This window comes from Haliaeetus leucocephalus, unplaced genomic scaffold, assembly GCF_000737465.1.
Source record: "Haliaeetus leucocephalus isolate CR32 unplaced genomic scaffold, Haliaeetus_leucocephalus-4.0 Scaffold964, whole genome shotgun sequence".
Lineage (NCBI taxonomy): Eukaryota > Metazoa > Chordata > Aves > Accipitriformes > Accipitridae > Haliaeetus > Haliaeetus leucocephalus.
In genome coordinates, this window is record NW_010973400.1 from 3,410,974 (window position 1) to 3,431,085 (window position 20,112).

General features: G+C 44.0%; 1 protein-coding gene across 2 annotated transcripts in view; it reads left to right on the forward strand.

Annotated features, from left to right (window-relative positions):
- Window positions 1–112: 112 nt before the first annotated feature.
- The window catches only part of PTCHD4 (patched domain containing 4), an 87,695-nt gene continuing 67,695 nt past the window's right edge, over window positions 113–20,112 (forward strand). Inside the window, exon 1 of one of the 2 annotated variants that reach the window (XM_010584278.1) lies at window positions 113–705. In XM_010584278.1, coding sequence (XP_010582580.1) covers window positions 280–705 — 426 coding nt within the window. In that variant the 5' untranslated portion in view covers window positions 113–279. Of the gene's footprint in view, window positions 880–20,112 lie in introns of both variants that reach the window. The other variant, XM_010584277.1, reaches the window with a different exon arrangement.

The window sequence follows — 20,112 nt, forward strand, 5'->3', positions numbered from 1 at the left end:
AGAGGGGAAAAAAAAAGAGGAAAAAAAAGAGAAAAAAAAGAGAAAAAAAGAGAAAAAAAAGAGGGAAAAAAAAAAAGGCAAGGACCCCCCCTCCCTCCCTCCTCTGCCCGGTCCCTTCCACCCGCGACACACACACACGCGCGCACACACACACACCCCCCATTGATCAATATTTGGCTGTCTTGCTGCAACTTGCTGCAGTCTTTTAAAGGAGTAGTAGAGAGAGAGGGAGCGAGAAAGGGGAACTGACAGGAAGGGGTAAGGAGCTACACATGTCACATGTGCTTTCTAAGACGGCCAGGAGCATCTGCAGGCTGGATCTGGTGGAGGATGCTGCGGCAGGTGATACACAGAGGGCTCCAGTCGTTTTTCTACAAGCTGGGCTTATTCGTGAGCAGGCATCCGGTGTTTTTCCTCACTGTGCCCGCAGTCCTGACCATCATCTTCGGCTTCAGCCTGCTCAACCGCTTCCAGCCTGACACTGACCTGGAGAGCCTGGTAGCCCCCAGCCACAGCCTGGCCAAGATCGAGAGGAGCTTAGCCAGCAGCCTTTTCTCCCTCGATCAATCCAAAAGCCAGCTGTATTCGGACTTGCACACCCCGGGGAGGTATGGCAGGGTGATTCTCCTCTCCAAACCCGGAGGCAATATTTTGCATCAGGCTGATGTGATCCTGCAGATCCACCGAGCCGTGCTGGAAATGAAGGTGAACTACAAAGGCTATAATTATACTTTTTCCCATCTGTGTGTGTTGAGAAATCAGGATAAGAAATGCGTGCTGGATGATATTATTTCAGTGCTAGAGGATCTGAGGCAGGCTGCCCTCTCCAATAAGACAACAGCCAGGGTGCAAGTGAGCTATCCCAACACTAAATTAAAGGTATGCTCTTACTGCATGCTTTTGCCAATTAAAGAGGCAGCACTTCATTTCTTGTCCTAAGCAGCAAAGAGAAATATAATCATATCTATCTCTCTCTATCTAAATGTGTGTGAGCTGGGCTTTCCTCGCGAAGCAGCTGAAACCGGTGCCTTGCTATTGTTCTGTACGAGGAGGGAGGGTGGGGGGACCGTACGCTAACCAGGAGAAGCAGGGACTGGAGAACAGCCTCGGGACCAGGAGACCTTGCATTGCCTTGAAGGGTTAATACTTCGGGGAAAAGGGGCAGGAGGTCGGGGGGGGGTGTGTGAGAGTGTGTGTGGGGGGTCACTATCACCTTCCCCCCCCCCACTGCCATGGTGGGATAATTTATCTTTAATATGGCCAGAAAAGGCTTTCCTCAAATGCACAGTGAGCTCCTCTATCTCCCTGCCCCTGCGAGTGCCGTAGGAGCAGCAGGAGGTTTGGGCCAGAAGCGATTTCAGGTGTCCTGCCTTCTTTTTCTTTACCTGCATGCAAAGAAGGGGATGGGAGGTGGAATTTTTTTTCTCTCGGTGTGAAAATAATTAACTCTGCCGCTGATGGATGGGCTGGAGTTTTGGGACGGATCCCATCAGCTAGAGGCTTCCAGCAAAGGCAAAACAAGGTAAAAGGTGAAAGAAGTTTCAGTCCTTCCAATTAAAAGAATAAACAGTTCGGCACAAATGATCTCAGGAATATTTCCCTGGCACACAAGCACCCACCTGCTTTCCCTTTCATCTGGAGCAATCCAGTTCACCAGGACTAACCTGCCGTGAGCAAATAAGGTGCAAAGTTTGCAGGTGGCTGCCGAAAGAAGTTTCTGTGAATTACTGTGTATCTGCATGCTCCCCCAGACATTGCTCCAGAGGCAGGATTTATCTAACAGAGTGTAACAAACTCCCTAGCACACTAGTTACTCATGGCTCAGGTCATAGGGAAGAGGATACGGTCCTTCTTGTAAACCAGAGAGGCTCTTGGGGTTACCTGTCCCCCTTTTTTCAAAGAGCTCCTCAGGGATGAGGGCGGTAGTGCTCTTATGAGCACCGGCCAGATCCTGAAGTTATCATTTGTTTCTTACTGTTCATTTACCAGGAAAAAAGTAAAGCTAGTCCCTGCCCCAAAAACTGAAGCAGAGACATAGATTGATTTTATTGGTCTTTTTGCTTCAGTAAAAGGGCCGGGTGGGACAGCTGGGATTTGGTCCCGTTGCTCTGGATGTCACAGTAATTGCTTTGTGCAGAGTTGTGGCTGTTTTGAGTTGAGAGTGTGGAAACAAAAAGGTGTCCTTGCTGCTGCTGGAAAGTCCTGAGTGCAAGGAGTGCTCAGAAACACAAATTGTTCTGGACTAAATATCCCTGAACAAATTTTATCTTTCAGTTTGCTGGGAAGACAATCCTGCTATTGCAGAATTAAAGTGCTTTCCTTCCATTTGGTTTATTTTTAAAGTCAAGATTAAGTTAGTTCTGTGGAGAACACTGATAATCTAGACTAACATCATTATAAACCAGCTTTATACAGAAATAGTCATTCTACTCCCACAATCCAGATTAATTTTCTTGTGTAGAGAAACCCTAACTGAGCTTGGCAAAACTAGGATGGGGTCACTTACAATGTAGTTTTTTACTAGGACAGTGCCTACATCTCCTCCTTTTTTTAAAGATAAAAGCAAAGGAAAAAATAATGTGGTCTGGATTCGTGATTTATTGGAATAAAAGTGATCAGTAGATAATTCACACAGAGAAAGGTTTTCCCAAAGCGTTGATGTCTGACTCTGAGCACTGCCAAATACCAGCCCGGCACCTCCAGTCCCCCAAGTAGCTGTTGTGTATCATCTTCTAGATGAAGGAATAAATGCCCTTAAGCATCTAGGTTTAAAGTTGGACAGAGCAGGCAGCCTTCTACCCACTTCTCCGTGAAGGGAGGTAAAGCCACCAAAATCTGTGACTGCACCTTCGAGAAAAGCTAACAATTACAACCCATTTCTGCAGACAGGCAGAGTCCCTGGTGTTACTAAGACAGAGAAACACACTTTGCCACAATTTTTCTTTTTCTGGTATGATAAGGACTCTGTTGTGGGACCGTGGTCAGCCCCGAACCCGGACTGCCCTTCAGCTGTGGTGTATCCTCAGAGACTCACCTCCTCCTGTCTCTTCTGGGAATAAATTACTACTTTGTATAGATTAATTCACTAGGTCATCTCTGTCATCTCTGTTGTCCCGTCTACCAAGGGTTAGGAAGCTGTGGGCAAATGTCTCTTGCTCTCCTTCAAGCCACGGCCAAAATCTTGGTTTAGTCCAGGCTCTGAGGCTATTTACTGACCTCCTTCTCTCTGCACCTCTGAGCAAAGGCTGTAGAAACACAGGACTGTGCTGCTTGTTTTGGGATCTCTAGATGTGTTTAACCAGAAACATCTCAGATGCTGCACCCACTAGGGGAGATCAGCCTCTGGATGTTCAGCAATGGGAAACAACCCCTATGGCTGTAGCTATGAGGTTTTTGATTTCTTTTTACTTGAGTCGTGACATGAAGGAGTGGTTGTGACTAGACCTCATGGGAATGTAAACGAGAGGGCCAAATCTGCCTGCCTTATTCAGTATGGACCAGTGTTCACCACACTCACCAGTCCATGTCCTTGGGACCTTTCTCAGCTAAACTTCCCTGCACCATAAGGACCCGCCAGGATCTTCTAGGTTGCCTCAGTTTCTCAAAGGACATGCTGCTTGGTTAATACTGGTAGATTTTGCTCTGTCTTGTTCTTTGAGTAATGGCCACAGATTGAATAAAATTCTTCTAAGAACAATACAGTAGGTTTACAAACTGTGAAGGTGTCCCAGATGTGTCTAGTGTGCAGCTGACATGGGTCAAGTGTCAGCCTGTACTGGTTTGGAAACCACAATGACAACGTTGAGCTGTTCCAACCCCTCTCCTGCTCCATCTGGGAGCTGCAAAATCATCTTGTAGTTTTTTTCCCTCAAGCCTTGTGAGCACCACTCACTTTGTCCCTCTTCTTGTCTCCTGCTGGAGGCCAAATTGGTCTGATTCTCTCAGGTGAGGCTGGCTGAAGGCTGGCTGTGGGTGAGCTCTTGCCAGGTCTTTCACGGGAGCTTTGTGGGAGCCGTACGAGCAGGTTTCAGCAAACTGCTCCGGTTTTGAAACAGCTGCTACTGGGCTGCAAAATCTAATGAAACTGCTTGGCTTTTCCTAAGAAAATCTGGCTGTGAAGGGTAATGATTGTTTAATCGTTACTTGCTGTAGTGTTGGAAGAGCTTATAGGCTTGAATACATCTATCTTCACTGCCCCTCTAAGCTGGGAAGTCTTGGTCTCTCCACTCGCCAGATAAAGAGCAGAGACATGGCACTTACATCCAGAGTGCAGACTGCAGTGTGGTTTCAAATGCCTGAGATGGGATTAAAATCCACTCCGGCAACACAGGGCTCATTGTAGGCTAGTTTACTCTTCTGAAAGGCCAGGTGAATCAGGCTGTAGGAAAACGCCTGCTCCCATTGCTTGGGGACACTGTCTAGCCTGTTCACCGTTATTGCTACGCTACGCTGCAGTCTGCAGCCCAGCCAGAAGAGTGACTTGCCCAAGGTCATGCAGATAGACCGTGGCGGAGCAGGAAAACAAAGCTGCATGTATAAAGTCTTGATGAAGACTTGTCAGATACGTCCTGGAGCAAGATTTCTCATGCTTTCCCCAGCCCGGGACGAAACAACAACGTTCCTGTGCTTGGGGTCTGGATTGTGCCCTAGCCACATGGACTGGACAAGTCTACACTGAGCACTGACCATCAGTCATTAAATTGTTAAATCACAAGTTTTGACAAATCCCGGCATAATTTTTGTCAGTTAAGACTTCCAGGACAGTGCTTGGACATGACTTCGGAGGTAACATGGGAAAGGGTCCGTTCCTTGTTAATGTATTTACTCCGTTCTGGGGATAACCATGTGTATCTGCTTGGATATGTTGTACCCCTGCCCCCAGGGCCAGAGTATGGTCTGAGGCACATTATATTTATTGGTATAGACAGAATTATTGATTACCTGGGGATTACTTCTTGTATACTACCAGATATGAGGAAGGAGATTGTGTTTTGACCCTGATTTGCCAATAATCCTAGCAAATTTGCTGTCCTTATCAGGAAAAAAGAAAAAACAAAAATCACTACAAAGAATGAAAATTATTTCTGAACACAGTCCTTACCCAGAGGAAAAAAAAAGGCATGAAAGCATTTTTTCAGGTATTTCATCTTTACTGTTTCTTTTCATGTTTATTTGCTAGTTTGTCTGAGAAAAGATAATAACTTAGAACTTATCTCTCTCTGAGATCAGAATGAATATGACAACTGCTGGTTAAAAGCAGCCTTTGTAAGCAGATTGGGTTTTGTAATACCACCTCCAATTAATTAAGTATCAGCCATTTATGAACACTAGGCTAAACAGCAGCCAATAAAGCAGACATCTCCATTACCACATTTGTGATAAACACATCAACTGGATATTGAATGCTTTATTGTGTAAGTAGAAAAGTTACTTGCATTCACGTAGCATCTTGAAACCTGTAACTGCAGATTTGCAGCTGCCCAGATTCTCAATTTTTCTTACACTAACAGCTGGACTTTTAAATGACTCTTGCTCCATTTATGTTCATGGAGTCTTTCCCACTGCTCTAAGATTAACCCCTCCTTAGATGACCCCTAGGCACCGGCCACCTCCATGGGACAGAGAGGATATAAAACCAGAGCCCACTTACATCGGAGTAGGCTTATGTGTATCGATAATATCCACAAACTGATTATTCCTCCAATAAAGTTGGTCCAAGTATAAGTTTACTCTGACTCCTAGGACCATATGCTTCCTTGGAGGCAGTGTGGTTCTGTACCCATTTGTGATACCACCCGTCCCAATCCAAGCCTACGGCTCAGGATCCTGTGAAGTGCTCTGTGGCTGGGAAAAGCTGCTAAGTCAAAGCAAAGTAACGAAACATGAACAGGGAGAAGATCAGGAGAGGAAGGCTGGAGGCTGCAGATAGTTTTCATCTCAGCTTCTTGGATCAAGACAGGATTGGGCAGGCTGAGCTCAGAGTAGCTACTCAGTAGCATGAAAGCAAGTGGAAAATGTCTGAAGGCAAGTTGCCTCTTCTGGCTCACAGGTTAGGAAACTTATTTGGAGGAAAAAAAAAAAAAAAGAGCCCCTTGCTTTTCCAGCTGTGTTTCCGTACTGTCCGGCAGGACTAGGAAGGGCTCCTCACCCTCCTCGCCTGGAGGGACCGGTGGAGCTGGTGTCTGTGCCGTGTCAGCTGTGCTCTTGCTGGGAGATGTCCCTGCAGCTATCAGCTCCTGAGGACATGATCAGACAGCCTGCCTGCTCCGTGTGGGCAAGAAATGAAGTGTTTCCTTGCATGTTTTAGGAAAATTCTCCACTCCTTCCTCCACTTAGTGCATTAGGAAAGGTCTCCTTCTTAGCTCTGATAGACCAAGTGTTAAGACAACCCGCTTGCCTAAAAAGCAGGACAAACTGAGCCCTGACTGCACCAGGGACACGAAACCAGGTTACCCTGTACGAGGACAAGCTATCCCAACATAAACAAACAGCAGAAAGACAGCAGAAACCTATCAAAGTAAGGATGGGGTTTAGGGTTCTCTTTTTGCATTGCCATTCTTCAGTTATGAACTTAACTTTCCGTACCAGTCCCTGGGGTAAATTCCACCTTCACCCCACCAGGGCTGTAGACAGCAGGTTCCTTGGGTGTGGGGCTCACTCATTCCCAGCTAGCAGCTGAGAGCAGTGACCATGTGGAAGACAGCAAAGAAAATATTCTCTGTTGACCTCTCAGACGACCTTGTCCAGCTGCTTCTTGCCTTTCCCTCCCAGCTAGTCCACTTTTTAGTTCTGTCAGCACGTGCTGGGGCACATGGCCTTTTATGCAGTGCCAGGCCTTCTGGAGACCTTGCCATGATGTGAATAATAATAAAGAAGCAATTGGAAGGTTGTCTGGGTAGAGAGAAAAGGAAGGTGCAATTGCAAGCACCTTCAGTCAGTAACGACTGCTCATGGCTGCGGATCTGGGATAGATGTCAACCACTTGCCAAAGGTAGAAAGTCCAGTAGCACTTTGCCATCTTCCTACAATAGCTACTCTGCTGTGGACAGGAAAAAAAGGTTATTATTTCCTTTACTAAATATTCAGTTAATGCTTGGCAGTGTTTCTATGCTGACATAACATCTTCTAATCTCAGCCATCCCTATGCCTTTCCAAAATGTCTTTGGAGCCCCTTACTGTAGGGACTGTGTGAGCTGTTGGAGGGGTCTGAACTTCTCCCTCTGGATTTACAGCAGATGGGTATTCTTGCTATCTGTAATAAGAATTAAAACAAATTCAGATACTGCCATGCTAGCAAGGTGAGAGAATACAATTGACAAGCCTTAGTAAAGAAGATGTGGGATCTTCCCAGCCAGAGAAAGATGCTTTTGAGGAGAGGAGAGGAGAGGAGAGGAGAGGAGAGGAGGTCCTTAAACTAACATTAACTTATTAAATATATGTTCTGTGGGAGAAGTGGGAGGAACTTTGCAAGGTGAAAATTAGATTAATAAATCTGTTGAGAAAAATTCTTAAATTATTTAATGACCTTTATGTATATGTAGGTATGTATATTACATACAGGTCTGTCTTAGTCAGTAAACAATGATGTAGATAAGGTTGTGCTAGACATTTTGAAAATAATAATCTAAGAACAAAACCTTTCCAGCCATTAAGAGATAAAAGACCCCTATGCAGAGCTCTGCACAGTTGTTATTACAGAAATCATGGTGAAAAAACCTGCTGACTGTTTTTCCAAGAGGAGTGAATTGATTTATTAAAATAAAGATCTTGCATTTCTACAGAAAAATTTTAATTTATGCAGACCCCACATCCATTGCACGCTTCTAGTGCAAACAGTGAGACATGCTGTGCATGGCTGGGACTTGAGCTGAAAAGCAGCTTTAAATATAGATGAAACGAAGTCTTCAACAACATAGGAAAGCAGGTTCTCTGTGTGATGGAAAAGAGAGGGGAAGACAACGGGAGGCAGAAAGGGCAAGCTGTAGTCTTTTGTACCTCTGTTGCTTACTATATTAGTCCTGTTCTCTGTTTTCCTACCTACCAAGGCGCAAGATGCTGATGTGGAGAATAGATAGCAATGGAACTTCTTGGTAGTGGGGCTGTGAAGCATCCTACAAAGAGGGAGATCAGTGACAGAGCTCCTGAGCATTGCAGAGATGATCACATGCAGTGGCACATGTCATTGTCCTAGCCCTGGATTCACTGGGTGTGAATTACCCTCACTTTTACGCTGGTCAGGCCATTTAGGAGCAGGAGCTTTGGGTGAAGTGCTTGGAGATCTTTGATGACGCTAGCAAGTGTGATCTGGTGGCAGTGGGACGATTTCCAGCTGAAAAGAATTACCGTGGAACCAGCTCAAGGGCAAACTGGAAACAATTTGCTGGTGGGCAGCTCTGGTATGGCACTAAAATTTTGCTGAAGCTTTTTTTTCTCCTTAACCCCGCTCACACGTTGGTGGGTAATTCCTGCACGATGCCAGTTCTGCATGCCCAGCAGCAGCTCTGTGAGATGTCGGACAGCCCTCCCACAGCTCTGAGTCGGCCGGATCAGCTTTTCTCCCTGGTTTTGTGTTTTGGCACCAAACATACCCTCCTCCAGTCCCCTTTCACTAGCAAACTGGTACCACGGCCAGGGAGCTGCTGGGGGGATCGCAGGTTGTGAGACCAGCATGTCACTACCTGGCTAATATTGCAGAAAGGTTTTGGTCTGATAATGGGCTATAACTAAGATGGAAAAAGTCAGTCAGCACCACAGGTGTATAATGTTTCCTGAGTACATATGATGGCAAATGTTTCGGCGTCTCCCAGAATAATTATTCTTTGAAAATTTGCAATTGCACAAGCCCTAAAGCCCGCTTGTCTGCTCTGAGGGCATCTGAGAAGGCAAAGGGCAGTCCTGCCTGCCTGTCCCTTGCTGTTGAAGGTAATGCACATTGCAAAGACTTTAAGTTTAATGCAGCCCACCTACCTAGAGTATGCAAATCGAGATTAAAGGTCAAGCTCCTAATGGGCCAGTCTGCCATAATTAGTTTTCTTGTGCAGTCGGTGGGAAACCCTGGAAATTCCATTGAATACCTCCACAGGGAAGCCCAAACACCTAATGTGTATCCTTTTGCAATATATAGGGAACATAAACATCACCTATAGGACCGGTTCAGTGGGCACCCAAATCTTGTGCCCCAGTTAGGTACCTAAGCAAGACAGAAAAGTTGCCCTTGTGTAAGACAGGGTCTTGCTTTTCTTACACCTTGCATAACTGTTTCCACCAGGGTTACACAAGTGTTGTCAGTCTGACGGGGAGGTGTTATTCTTACCACTCACATGGTGTGGTTTTGCACATGTGTCAACAGCTTCGTAAAGGGTGCTACGATTCAGAAGTGGTCATGGAGCATTTTGCTGCTTCTGTCCTAAATCATGTTTTACCTGTGCTAAATCATGCATTCCTTGTGCTAAATCACACGTTACCTGTGCTGCATATAGGGCCTGCCCATAAAATTTCAGCTGATTTTTTTTCTATCAGAAGTTACAGTAGTCTTGAAATCAAAAGCATCTGTGAAACAATGTCTACCTTGCCCTTAATTATGTCTTGGAGGTAAAGAAGAGAAGGGCACATTCCCATAGTTTCATTTTGACATGCTCCCAACAAAACACTTCCATTTTTTTGTGTTGAAATGGTTCTTTCAAAGTATTCTTTCAAAATTCTTTCCAAAATATTTTGCTCTCACATTATACTTTAGATTAGAAAATAAAGGAGAAAAAAAAATATGGTACTTTAAAAGGAAATATTTTCCCATGTTCAGACTTTGGGGAAGGAGAAGTCGCTCTGGTTTGAAAATCGCAGAGAAACGAAGTGACCCCACCAGCGCTGCCTGGCAGGATCCCTGCATGGCTGAGGACACAGCCCACTCCCCGTGGACACGAGTGTATCCCCTAAGAGGGTGCTCTGGCTCTTGTTAATGCCATTTTTCTCTGGAGACCAAGGCACTGTATTGATGGGCCAACTGATCCTCACTTCCAGTTTTCCGAGCAGGTTTAGTTTGTAAAACAGTTTGCAGTTCATTAAGAAGAAAGATGCTGTTAGCAGTACTTCATTATGCAATGCAATCTCTTGTTTGATGGGACCTGTGACTTAACCATAAATCACCCTTTTCCTAACCATTTTCCAGGATGGTTTCTTAGAGTAGATTTTGATTCATTAACAAAATACATTAACAAATTCAGTGCTGAGCAGATGCAACGTGGAAATATTCATGTGCATTTTTCTCCTTAAAATCCACACTTCAGTTTGCTCATGTTCTTAACTCCTGTCCAACTGAGTGAAGATTTATATACAGATAAGTACAAAACATCTTCCAAAAGATATTACACCACATAAACTTTTGGATCCAGATGACAAACCTGCTTCTCTTCAGGATTGGCTGGAAGGTGTGGTAATAAATGCTCTACCAGCGGTGTTTCTTTCTTAACTAACATTAATGTTCCTGTCCAGAAGGGATTTTTCCATCTGCACATAAAAAACACTGACCACCCAGTTGATGCACAACAGATTTATCATTATAAATTGCATAGAAAGTTGGGACACCAGCAAAGAAACATGAACATTTCTGAATATTTACAAATGTCTCTCCAATTCTTTTTTTCCCCAGGCTTCAAGATTAGCACAAGTATTAGGCTTTAGGTATATAGCCCAAAATAAATTTCACAAGCTTGACAAGCTTAAAAGCTCCCCTGCTTTCATAAAGCATTTGATGTTTTGTTTTTGAGAAGAAATTATTTTTAAAGAAAAAGTATTTTGTTCTCCTAAAAGAATAAAGCTAGTATGCTTACAATGTTTACCAGCTTCTTGCATCTAGTGTAAGATTTTGGAGGTGGGAGAAAGAAGAGGACATCCTTGAAGGGAAATTTGTGTTACATAAATGCCAAATACTGTCATTGCATATGTTCAGTGGTCTTTTCATGAGAATATTTACCTCAAAAGGAAGATTAAAACAGGTCATTTGTCACTACTTAACAGATCTGAACAAAGCTCCTTTAGGAATGAGTCTGATACTTTTCTTGTGGAAAACCCAATTACTCTTAGAAGTAGCAAAAATGACAAGGAAAAATAAAGCAGAACAGGACATTTTTCCACTTACTTTGGAGCAGCTTAATAAAAGGTAACCAGGATAGAGAATAGCCCAGAATGAAACTCAAAGAAATTCAAGTGCACCCCTAAACCATTTGAACTGGGTCTCTGAGCTGAACTACAGCCTCTTCGATGAGGATACAGTGGACAGAAAGGACAACATTTCAGATGCTGTTTTCTGAAGGAGCAGTTTGGGCTGTGGGATGGTGATTTTGGTGCAGAACCATGTATTCAAGAATTCATATTCTGCTGCAACTCAGATCCTTCTCTCCCTTACATTGATTTTCCCATCATAAAGGAGTGCTGTGGTGCCGCTGGAGAAATTCACAGAGCTGTTGGAGTTTTATGAGCAATCTCATGCCTCTTCCGTGTAACATCAAGAGGTCAAAGATGTAAAAAGTTTATAAGGTCAGTCTAGCCCATTCCCCGGCCTGTGCAGGATTATGGGGAAATCCTAATAGAAAAATTAATTCAAATTGGCTTGGATGGGAAATCAGTCATGTGGGTTGGAAACTGGCTGAAAGATTGTAAACGAAGAAGAATCATGATAAATGATAATGTAACAAGTTTATGGAAGGTATCTTGCAGGGTATCTGGAGAATTTGTGTTAGGCCTGGTCTCATCTAACATCTCTATTAATTATCGGGAAGTGGAATTGAATTGCACAGGAATGAAATTCACAGATAATATTAAACAAGGACATGTCAACAGCAGCTGAGTCAGAGAATTTACACAGACAGAACCAGAGCAGTTAGAAACCCGAACAGAAAATAAAACAATTTTCTGGAGAGTTTTGGTTGCATTCTGGTCCCCAAAGGGCAATCTAGGGTTCTCCCTTGGAACGGATTCCTGTTAGCTGAGTTTTGCAAACTTCGAATTGAAGATGCAGTGCTTAAATGATATGACCAAGGGCAAAGACAAAGTTGATGTTAAAGTTGGGATTTTACAACCCCCACAGAAAGGGCACTTAGTTTTACTTCTGACTCTGACTCTGCTTTGCAAGTATGGACATTTCACTACTCGGTGTTGTCCTTCATCCTTCACCTTCTTGCAGATCAAGTTCTGCAGGACAAAGACAGCTCCGTATGTTGAGTTTGAATGGTGCTTTGGAGGCTGTAGATGATCTGTTAAATGATCAGTAAAGCCTTGATAGACTGTTGCTTTGCCTTAGTTCTTTTGCTATCTTTCTAGAATGAAATCGGTCTTCTTCCGGAGTTTTGTGCCTACTGTGCGGATTTGGGATAGGCCAGCCTCGAATTTTTTTTGCCATGTTGTGCATCATCTGATTGTTTCTCAGCACTTCAAATTCAAATATTTTCATAGCCCTAATGTCACAAATTGGCTCCATTTTGTCCCTGTTGAATTTTGTCATTCATTAATTATATTCTGGTTGTGCCAGGGAAAAATTCTCGTAGCAGACAGTCTTAAAACTGAGTTGAACAGCATAGTTACAAAATATTCAGCAGGATCATTTCTACTGGTTTCCATCCAGCGTGAGTGTGATTGCAGACCAAGTCTCTAGGAACAGGTTGGTGACGTTTGTGAAATGGATTGTGGAATCAGGCCACTTCTACTCCTCTTCTTGACAAACGTCCACAACGTCAGGGCATTTGCTGCAGCAGATGGTCCCTGGTCTGGTCTGCAGAGTTAGGCTGTGACCCTGCCCTGCCACTGAGGGTCCATGGTGTAGCAGTTTGTGGAAGCTCATACAGAGAGTCACGATCGGAATGTTCATCCCAAAGACGGGATATATTGCTTCTAATTTCAGCCCTTTTATGTTCAGCATCTAATCTAAACTGGGCCCAGTGTGCAGAGGAGAGAAGGGTGAACCTCCAGAAGCAATGCATTTAACTTTTTCTAAACAACTACATTAGGAGGGGATGAACTCACCCTTCAGAGGCATCATGGACCAGAGAAAGAGTGTTCATATTATGCATTTACCCTTCATATGGTTAAAATTAGGTGAGCTGAATCCCACCATACATTTATTTGAAACCACACAAACAAAAAAGTTCCATGAAAGTTCCATAAGCGTGGGAATATGCTGAATTTGAGGATCTTTATAGAAAAGACTTATGTCAGGTGAAGCGTTTCCGAATGACCTAGGGAATAATCTGCATTTGTACCGAAATGAGAAAAAACTTCCCAGAATAATTTAATGGGGAAAATCAAGGCTTCCTCTCAAGTCCGTTGCAGCTTTGTCTCACACCAAATCTCTGACAGGGTTTTGAAACACTCTTTTTGGGAATTATTATTAGACAGTTGCAAAAGAACTAAAATACATTAATCTGAATAAAGAATTAACTTCCACTGAAGGAACCAGAATTAAATGCCATCCTCCTGCAAAATAGATTTCTAGATATTGGCATTTTATTGCAGCAGGGAGACTGAGATTTTGCAGAGTACGCAGAAGACAAATGCTGAGGTTCTGTCATCTGGAAGTGCTTTACCATCTGATTACTCTGGCTTATTTTATCAGAATTTTTCCCTAAATATTTATTTGTTTGAAATCCAAAAGTGGCTAGATACCACAAGGTCCCACCATCTGCAGCACTTTTTTTTTAAATTAAAAGTCCAATCCTTCCTGTTCTGCCAGAATCAAAACCTTTCCAAATAGATTATACTAATGTAAATTGAAAAATCACTTTGCACTCCAAGGGACTTTGAAAAGCCTTTTTTTTTTAAACACATGTTATATTAAAGTAACTGTAAAATGTCTTTTTGGGGGAAAAAAAGTTTTGATGTCTTGCAGGGAAACATCTCAGATAAGTTGAAAAGGTGGTTGTTGCAGTTATTATTATTATTATTATTATTATTATTATTAATTACAATGAATATACTACATTTCTTCAGAAGTGCTTATACACAGTAACTAAATACTCATCTTACTTGGTATGTTGAACTCATTCTTAACAATAGCACTACATTAACATACAAATCTAGGTACACATATACCCTAACTTAAAGCATGTAATGAAGGTACTTAAAATAGAGTTTGGGACATTGTAGGCATTAGGAGAACTACAAATCCTAAGAATGAGATTCAGTCCATTTAAGATCAAGCTTGCCTTCTGGAGATGCCCCGTTTTTCTCTTCTCCTTGAGCAGGCAGCCTGGTAGTCCTGGCATTTCTAACCTGGCAGGTTTGGGTAGGCAGCTTGACTCAGGACGGCAGAGCCCAAATTCTGACTTTTCATGTTTTGAGTCTTGTTCTGGCTGAAGAGGCACATCCAAATCAGAAACTCTGCTTGAAGTTAATAGCTACTGCGTACTCGCACGAAAGGACAAATACTCAGCCGTGAAATACAGCCACCTTGAGGATGAAGCTATTCAGGTGTTGCATAGCTGACACCACCACCGGACTATGGGGTTTGAGCACAGGAATTAAAGAAATCCTCTGCCAGCTGGCAGCAAGGAAGGAATTAAATCTTTCTTTCTTTTTTTTTTTTTTTTCTTTTTCCTTCCCGTTGAGTTTGCATAAACCTGGATTATTTCTCCAATCCATTTTACTACATGCCACATGAACTGCTGCTCCCGAGCTTGGCAGGGAGGAGGTGCAGGCTCAGAAAGGGGAGGGAAAGGACTTCTCCTTTGCCGGCATCACCAGTTCATGCTGTGAAATACAGCGACTAAAGAAACTCCAGCATCCGATGGGAAGATCTTTGGAGCATGGGCAGATTCTCCAGTTGTGCGTTTGCGTGGCACCTAGCACAGCGGGGTCCTGGGCCATTCCAGAACCTCACTGGTGACCAGGGATTATGGTCTGGACCAAGACCTCAGCATCTGCTGTACCTTGTGTGGGTCCTCCCGGGCGTCCGCAGCACAAGGGCTGCATCAAGATGAATTGCTCCCAGCATGTGGAGCTTGATCGGCAGCAGTTGGTAGCAGGTCCCGCAATCTCTAGATGAAGGTTTTGGGCTGATGCAAAATTTTCAGGTTGTCGCACACTGTTGTTTAACACTTGTTTCTCATTGCAAATGTGCTCTGTGCCGCCTGAGACAGCACGAGACACCCTCTCTCACAGAGTATGGTGAAAAAAATAAAGAGAAGCTGGCCCTCGTAATGTCAGCAAACTTCCAGTGGGAGAGCTCTCCAGTGATGGGAGGCAATGAGAAGACCAAAGTGGAGATAATGACATGAGCTTTACTTTTTTTGACTGGAATAAGAATTAAAGAAAACATGTTAGAGAATCACACATGACAGCACCTTAATCTCTATGAGCTACTAAGAACATAAGATTTTATCATGAAGGGCACACGTTACAAGGTGATCTTGAGACAGATATTACAAATATAAAATCTACCTGCTGATGTTCATAAGTGGGGGTGAAAAATCTCTTTGAACATACTGAATTCAAAAGTACCTTGGGTGGGAGTCAGCTATCTCATATGCAGCTCCAGAACCCCAGCTTCAGTTATATTTTAATGCATAAATACAGGCCTACTTAAATGCTTCATTCCCACTCCCCCTTTCCAGATTCTGGTCCAACATTATGAAAAAAAAAAGGAAAAACATCTGAAATTAGACATTTTTTTGGCTCTCTCCAGCTAACAAATGTCCAAACTCATTAAAAACCAGTGCGTGCTGGAGGGAAGGGAAGGATGCTTCAGGGTAGAGAAATTGCTTCACAATGCCAAATTTGAGATTAAAAAAAAAAAAAAGAGAGAGAGAAAACTGGTTAATTATCTCTTAAAAAGGAGGAATTTTCAGCTGGAAGTGTTAAGTGTCCTTAACTGTATCTGCTTTGCGCAGTGCTTTGTTATATCTTATTGAGCACTGCGTGAGTGGAAGCTCCTGATAGGACTTGGGTAAGAGCAGAGCAGCACCTTGCTTTCGAAGGCTGGGCTTAGTTAAGCCTGCAAACTGCTTAGCTGGAAGTTAACCTCAAAACCACGCTAGCCCCAAAATCTTGCCACATCACACTTGGCTTTGTCTGATTCTCAGTTATTTCTTTTCTTCTTGCCTTTGATAAAACATTATCACAGTGTTTCAGTACTTTGGCTGCTGGTCCCCAGAGAAACCATGAAGAGCAGAGACAAGAGAAAATTAAAGAGATGTTTGCCAACATAAAACATAATTTAAAAAGAAAAAAGCACCCTTTTCTGTGTCATTATTGAAACTTCAGATTGTAAGAGCTTAAATGATTCCCGTGGATCTGCTTTACTCTTCACTTTTTATTCTCTGCTGTTTATTTTTTAATATTTCCTTTAGATGGAGTAATAAAACCAGGCAAATCCAATTCCTTTTGCTTCCTGGCAGGTTTTCTTCCTATTTCTTGTGTGTATTGGACTTCAAGCGGTGTAGGAAAAACAATTAGAAGAGGTACACAGTGGGGTGCATGCAAAGCAAGAGGACCTACAAACCTAGCAGTGAAAACATGTGACCCCTTTTTAGGATCTTTTAGGGACTATTGTTGGATCCCATTCTTATCCCCCCAAAACCCTTCAGCTTGGGCATATGAAGTGCGTGGTGAAATTTTGCAAACATTTTTGTGCCTTCTTGCTTTTGTTGATAAGGAAAGATGACAAGAAAGGAGGTTTTCTTGATTTTTAGTGTTTTCTGCTGTCTTTTTTTTTTTTTTACTTTAGTGATCGGGTTCTTGTTTAGCCTATAATTCCATAGACTTCAAGAAAGCTTTAAGATTAGACCTTCACAAGAGACAGAAAGTATTCTGGTGGAATATTGTGCTGTTTTGTCCCATTTGGAGGAAGCAATGACCCCCTTCAGATAACAAAACTCTCTTGGATTTCACTGAGGCACAAGATATCTTTAGTTCATTAATCTCGCTCACTTTTTGTTGCCAATTTCATTCAAATCCCTGCATTTGGGAGAAGGATTTCTTGGTTAAAAAATAAACAGTTGCATTATTTCTCCCCCTTCCCAGCAGCTCATTTCACTTTTCTGTTTGTTGAAGAGCTGGAAAATCCACAATAACTATGAGACTCCCAAAGGTGTCTTCCAGCCATGTTATGGAAGACACTGTCATGGTGTGTTGTGCTTTAGAAATGCACAGAGACTGAAAATTGGGCTAGATGGACCACTGGCCTGCACTGAAAATGCATTTCTTGTCTTTCTATGCTCTTTGTAATTTTCTTCCTTTCCTTTGAACATTTTTTAACATTGAGTTTGAGCTATGGATGAAATCAGAATTAATATGGAGAATTCACTAATATAAAGTACTCGTGCTACAGATTCTTAGAGTCTGACAAATACAAGAGATGGTAAATGTGTTCTTCATACACGTGCCTGCATACATGAGTGTAAGTGTTTAACTGTATATATCCAAATATTAGTGTTTTGTGCATCTCCCTTGAGGACTGCTCTCTCCTTAGTGATTCATTCCTACGTTTTTCCTTGGCACAAACAAAATCCTTTGGGATGAACAGTAGCTGTGCACAAGACCACGGAGAGAGGCACAGCATTTTTTTAATTGGAGCTGGGTATTCTTCACGACTTAACACCTGGCAAAGGCCTAGATGTTGTCCCAGTTTGCACAGGTGGAGGGCCACAACTGTACCATGCAATGCAGGAGCTTGGATTTCCCCTCCTAAAGCCATGTGGCACCTCCTTGCAAAAGTCTGTCATAAAGCAGGATTTGAATATATGAAAAACATGAATGCTGTCCTGCTTGGTGGTGTGAAGCATGGAGGTCCTGGGGTAGAAAAACAGTTTCTGAGGAAATTCCCGCACCTCGGTGCGAAGCTCTGGTTAGCTAAATCAGCTCATCATGATCTGGAGCTTGCCTGCAAACAGTGCAGGCTCCGTTCAAAAATCTCCAGTAATCAGGACGTGGTCCCGTGCAGGGTGAGAGGAAACCACTGACCCAAACCCCAAGTCCCTGCTCCTTTCCAGACCAGAGACAGAGATGGAGTTCCTCATACAACCCTCTCCCTCTTCCCCCACTGCTCACCCTTTGCGTGTCGACCTGTTACTGGCCACTGGGGAGACCCTCCGAGCTGGGGACGGGCTTTGAAACCTCCCACGCTGTGTGGGTCCCTGCGCACAGGTCTAAGGCAGCACAGGGCTTGTGAACCAGACGTCCTGGAGCACGTAGACATCAGCAGGAAGAAAAAAAACATATGTGCTACCTATACTTGAAATTTCCTCTTTTCTGTTGAGGGGGACGTCAGTTTAGGGTAGCTAAACCCAGCCCCGCGTTATTGCCGCTCCGCTCGGTGCTATCGTGTAGTGTAGCCCGGGGTCCTGCGGGAAAGTGGGAAGGAGGGAGGCTGGAGGTGGATGGGAAGGCAGGGAGCGCCGAAGCAGGGACTGCAGAGCAGGGCTGTGCTCGCCTGCTGCCACCGGCACGGTGGCATAGGGCACGGGAGACGCAGCTCTGCTGTTTGCAGGAGGGTGTCAAAGCTGCTTCGCTCCCGCCTGCCTTCTCCTGCCCTCTTCCCAGGTGGTCCGGGTGCAATGAGAACTGCTGCTTTTGTTACCCCTCACCCTGTATTTTCCCTCTCCTGGCTTCCTTTTTCATACCTCCACACTCTTTAGGGCACCCGGCTCCGTAGTCCCACTTTTATTTCACAACCACTACCAACTCTGCTTCTTTTGCATCACTGACAACTTTCTTGCTACACAAATCCCCCCACAAAGCATACAACCCACTTGGTTTGTCTGTCCACTGCCACCCCTAGGACAAGAACCCATTCGTGGATGGGCAGGGAAAACTCGGTGCTGGTGTGCAGTGATGCTTTTTGCAGTCATCCTTCATCCTGGGGGATTTAGGGGCCGCAGTGCCAGGATGCAACCTGACTTTTTGCTCCGTGACACCAGGGAAGCTCCACTGGCAGGAACAGGCTGTGAAAAGCAGAGGGGCTGAGCCCAAGGTGACTGCCTGGAGGGCTTTTGATCCTGGACAGGACAGAGCAGAAAATCAAAGGACAATATAAAGCAGGGAGGGAGCTGTGGCTCTGTGCTTGCTGGAAACAAGAGGACAGCGGTATTTTAAGATCTGACCTGGTAGATTTACACACCCAGGCTTAACAATAACTTGAGAGGTCCTGCTGACATGAATCTCCTGTAGAAAGAGAACTGGTGTCACCAACACCAAGTTGTGCTGAGCCACCCCCTTGCAGGGCTTCCTATCCTGCCATCTCACCAGTCCCTAGGCCACTGGGCACCCAAAGCCATCCGCACCCTTCACAAATGGATCCGTCTCACAGGTCTGGGGTGCAGCCACCGATTCACCTGCCGCTGCCTGAACTGTCAGTGCCAAAGCACTGTGTAATAATTACACTGTGTGTAATCACAGCCAACATGGGTATTACCTTAGCAGCTTCAAGGACACCACTATGTCCTTGATTGCATGGGCTCAGTTTAGGAAAACCAGGGCCAAAGTTGGGCTGGGAGTGAACTGGGCAGTAAATCCATCCCTTTTTTTCCCAGAAGAACTGGAATGGGACCTGAGCTGGACCAAACAGGAGTCTGACCTTGGGAGTGAAGGAGTTACTTGAATGATGAAGAACTTGACAGTAGGACAAAGAATACAGGAGGCTTAAGAAGAATGTAAAAGTGAAATACAGTCTAGGAGGGAAGGTTTGGTGTCAAATGGAGCCAGTCTGGGAGTGAGAGGGCTTATCTTGTATTTTTATTCCTGAGGGATGTGCAGGGGAAGCCGTAGGTGGAGGAGAAAGCCTTTTCTGCTTTCCCTCTGGCCTTTCCCTCTCTTGACAGCTGAAAACCTGACAGGGTGATACAGAAGGAACAAAGTGGGGAGGACCGCTCAGAAATACAGCACGTCCAGCACCAGAAGCTCCTCCACAGAGAAGAGTTCTCTAATAGCAATCACACTTTGCTATTGCACCCTTATGAATTCCTCCATAATTTGATTTACTTGGAAGGAATAGATCTGTGTTAAGAATACTTCTCTTATTCCCTGTTATTGATCCTAGAGTATATAAGTGTCTTGAAATATTTTTCTCCTGCTCTAGTCTCTTCAAATTATCTGATCTAAAACGTGAAACCCAAACCAGTAAGGGTCTGG